Source organism: Charadrius vociferus, unplaced genomic scaffold (assembly GCF_000708025.1).
Source record: "Charadrius vociferus isolate BGI_N301 unplaced genomic scaffold, ASM70802v2 scaffold932, whole genome shotgun sequence".
Taxonomy (NCBI): domain Eukaryota; kingdom Metazoa; phylum Chordata; class Aves; order Charadriiformes; family Charadriidae; genus Charadrius; species Charadrius vociferus.
In genome coordinates, this window is record NW_009647299.1 from 80,719 (window position 1) to 83,758 (window position 3,040).

The following is a 3,040-nucleotide window of genomic DNA, read 5'->3' on the forward strand; positions in this document are numbered from 1 at the left end:
TTCCTGCTCTTCAGTGCGTAGGTGTAATTGATAGTGCTGTCAAGAACCTGCAATTAAGCTAGTTGTCTTTCCAGCTACTTCATACCATCAATTATCTCTCTTGCTGGGCTAAGGGCAAGCTGTTCCAGCACAGAACATTTGCAAATAATGAGGTACAAGGAAACCTTTGGCATCAGCCACTCTTGGAGACAGAATACCAGCAAGGTTTCTGGTAACCAGTTTTGTTTGTCATCAGCCGCCTTGCGCAAGGTGGTGAAAGAGCCCTCCAATGAGCCCAGGGGGGTGAAAAAAAAAAATGTATTAAAAAAAAAAACCCTGCAAAACCAAGGAAAGAAACGAGCACGTGAAATGCTATCTCGTTTCTTGGGAGTTTGAAACGCTTAAATGTTTAATCGCCAAAAAAACACTGACCAAGGTTTGAGCCCACTGAAAAAGTTAAGGATTAGTATGGCATAATAGCAGGGGAAACCCATTTCTTTCAAATCACCTGAAATGAAACCCTTCGCCTTTCTGTTTTGAAAGAGCCTTTGGCAAGAAGCCACAAGGACAGGGATGTAACTGTGGCTCCACCTCTGAGGGACTGTGAGGCTCTCAGCAAATATATTAAACTTATCAGCCTTTTCTTCCCCGTCTGTCAAGCAACTCCAATAAATCTTTTCTATTTGCCTTGAGGTATCCCAAGGGTTTTAATTACGTGCTCAGATATAAATGATAGTAACAGAGAGTAGCCACGCAGCAGCTGCATTAACAAGGTATTTTTGCAGGATACCGGTTGCTGCTGCATTCACAGTCTGCCCACCAAGACCGAGTTTACCACTGTTTCCAATTAAACAATTAACAATCATCCAGTTAACAGCATTGTGGTTGAACTTCCTATTTTCTAAGCTATTTATTGTCTTCTCCACGCGGGTCTCATTTTTCGATGTGTCCTACACAATCAAAGCCAAAAACTTAATGAGAAGACACAGCTATGCTAACTTATTCCTCTAAATTTGGGCATCTGAGTCTGAGCTGCTCAGAGGGCTGGAGCCCCTCTTCTGGGAGGACAGGCTGGGAGAGTTGAGGGGTTCAGCCTGGAGAAGAGAAGGCCAAAAAGGGGAGAGCTCAGAGCCCCTTCCAGTGCATAAAGGGGCTCCAGGAGAGCTGGGGGGGGACTCTGGATCAGGGAGGGGAGCCATGGGACGAGGAGTGATGGTTTTAAACCGAAAGAGGGGAGATTGAGATGAGATATTGGGAAGAAATTGTTGAGTGTGAGGGCGGTGAGCTCCTGGGGCAGGTTGCCCCGAGAAGCTGTGGCTGCCCCATCCCTGGAGGTGTTCAAGGCCAGGTTGGACGGGGCTTGGAGCAACCTGGGCTGGGGGGAGGTGGCCCTGCCCAGGGCAAGGGGGTGGACTAGATGAGCTTTAAGGTCCCTTCCAACACAAACCATTCCATGATTCTATGATTTTAGACTTTCTTGGACTCAACAAATAAGCAAAAGACTCTCTGGAGAGCAATAGCTCAGACATGCCTGTCTCAGTGGATCTAGCATCAAATGTTAGAGGAGATGAATCCTGCCCCATCAGTTATGGTCTTTAGCTGCGGGTGGTGTGTGGAGGGTTATTTATAAAAAAGAAGTATTTCACCCTTTCGTATCACAGCAAGGAAGTTCACGTGTCTGGTCCACTCTGTGGTTCCCAGCGTCCAGCGTTGGGCTGTGCCTCACACTGTCCTTCGTGAAGGGAACGACTATCGACAGAACAGATACAGGAAAAATCACTTACAATTTGCTGTTCAACACAACATTCCTCTACTATGTGTCCTTGACAGCGGGAGATACGCTTAAGGCCACTTGCTAAACTGTAATTAATGTAAGGAAGGTGGACAAACTCAAACAAAAGGAGAATCCTCACAAAACCCAGCCCGTGGGATCCTCCAAGCTGAGTATGCAAACCAAGCGATTTAAAAACAGTAAAATTCCACAGGATTTCACAAATGTTCAGTGTTATGCATTGTTTTGCATATTTAAACCTGCAAATTGCTGCCAGGCAAGGCAAACCCCAAGAAAACCCCAAATTATTCATCTGCATTGACCAAGCCCCACTTCTGAGATGTGTATAAAGGAGGTGCTCAGGGGTGTCGGAGCAGAAGGGCCCCTTTTTTGAGCTCCATGCTCTGTGGTCCTCCAGCATCCTCCCCTCCATCACGTCTGCCAGCATGAGCCAGCAGCTGTTGGCTGGAAGGTCATTTCATGGAAGAAAGTTCTTCTCATCATCTTCTGCTGTAAATGGCACAAGCCGCTGCCGGAGCAGCGCTTTGCCCTCTACTGTGCTACTTGGAAGAGGTTATGGAGCCTGCAGCCACAGCAGCCAAAGCCTCCAAAACACAGAGGGGTGTAAATGGATTTCTTCTGGCCGAAGCTTTGCACAAGGGGCCTGGAGAGGCTGGGGGTGCAGGGGCATCCATGCCAACAGTGAAGGTGGGAGTCACGGGTTAGGCTTCCACGGCAGGAGCTGCAAAAGTGAAGGTATTCATGCAGTGCACGTCAACGAGAGCCTGCTACAGCCTCTTGATGTGAAGATCAACCCCGAAATCCAGCACGTCCGAAAGCAGGAGAGAGAGCAGATGAGGAGCCTCAATAACCAGTTTGCCTCTTTGATTGACAAGGTGAGAGCTGAGACAAGATTTAAAGGAATGATGAGCTGTGAGGTGTGAAAGAAACCTTTTTGTGCTCAGGTCTTTGACTCTTCTCCTTCTCTCATACTATTACATGACCCTTGTGCTCGTTTTAGCATGCATGACCCCAGTACCATGGGCTGCAGGTGCAGGTCTAGCTGATAATGTCATTTTAATCTGGTTTATGTACTTTGATCACAGAATTGCAGAATGGTTTGGGTTGGAAGGGACCTTAAAGCTCTTCCAGTCCCACTCCCTGCCCTGGGCAGGGCCACCTCCCACCAGCCCAGGTTGCTCCAAGCCCCGTCCAACCTGGCCTTGAACACCTCCAGGGATGGGGCAGCCACAGCTTCTCGGGGCAACCTGCCCCAGGGGATCACCACCC

General features: G+C 48.4%; 1 protein-coding gene across 1 annotated transcript in view; it reads left to right on the plus strand.

The window, feature by feature from the left end:
- The window catches only part of LOC104281985 (keratin, type II cytoskeletal 1-like), a 12,603-nt gene that overhangs the window by 5,832 nt on the left and 3,731 nt on the right, over positions 1 to 3,040 (plus strand). Inside the window, exon 2 of the mRNA XM_009880051.1 lies at positions 2,507 to 2,646. Coding sequence (XP_009878353.1) covers positions 2,507 to 2,646 — 140 coding nt within the window. The remainder of the gene's footprint in view (positions 1 to 2,506; positions 2,647 to 3,040) is intronic.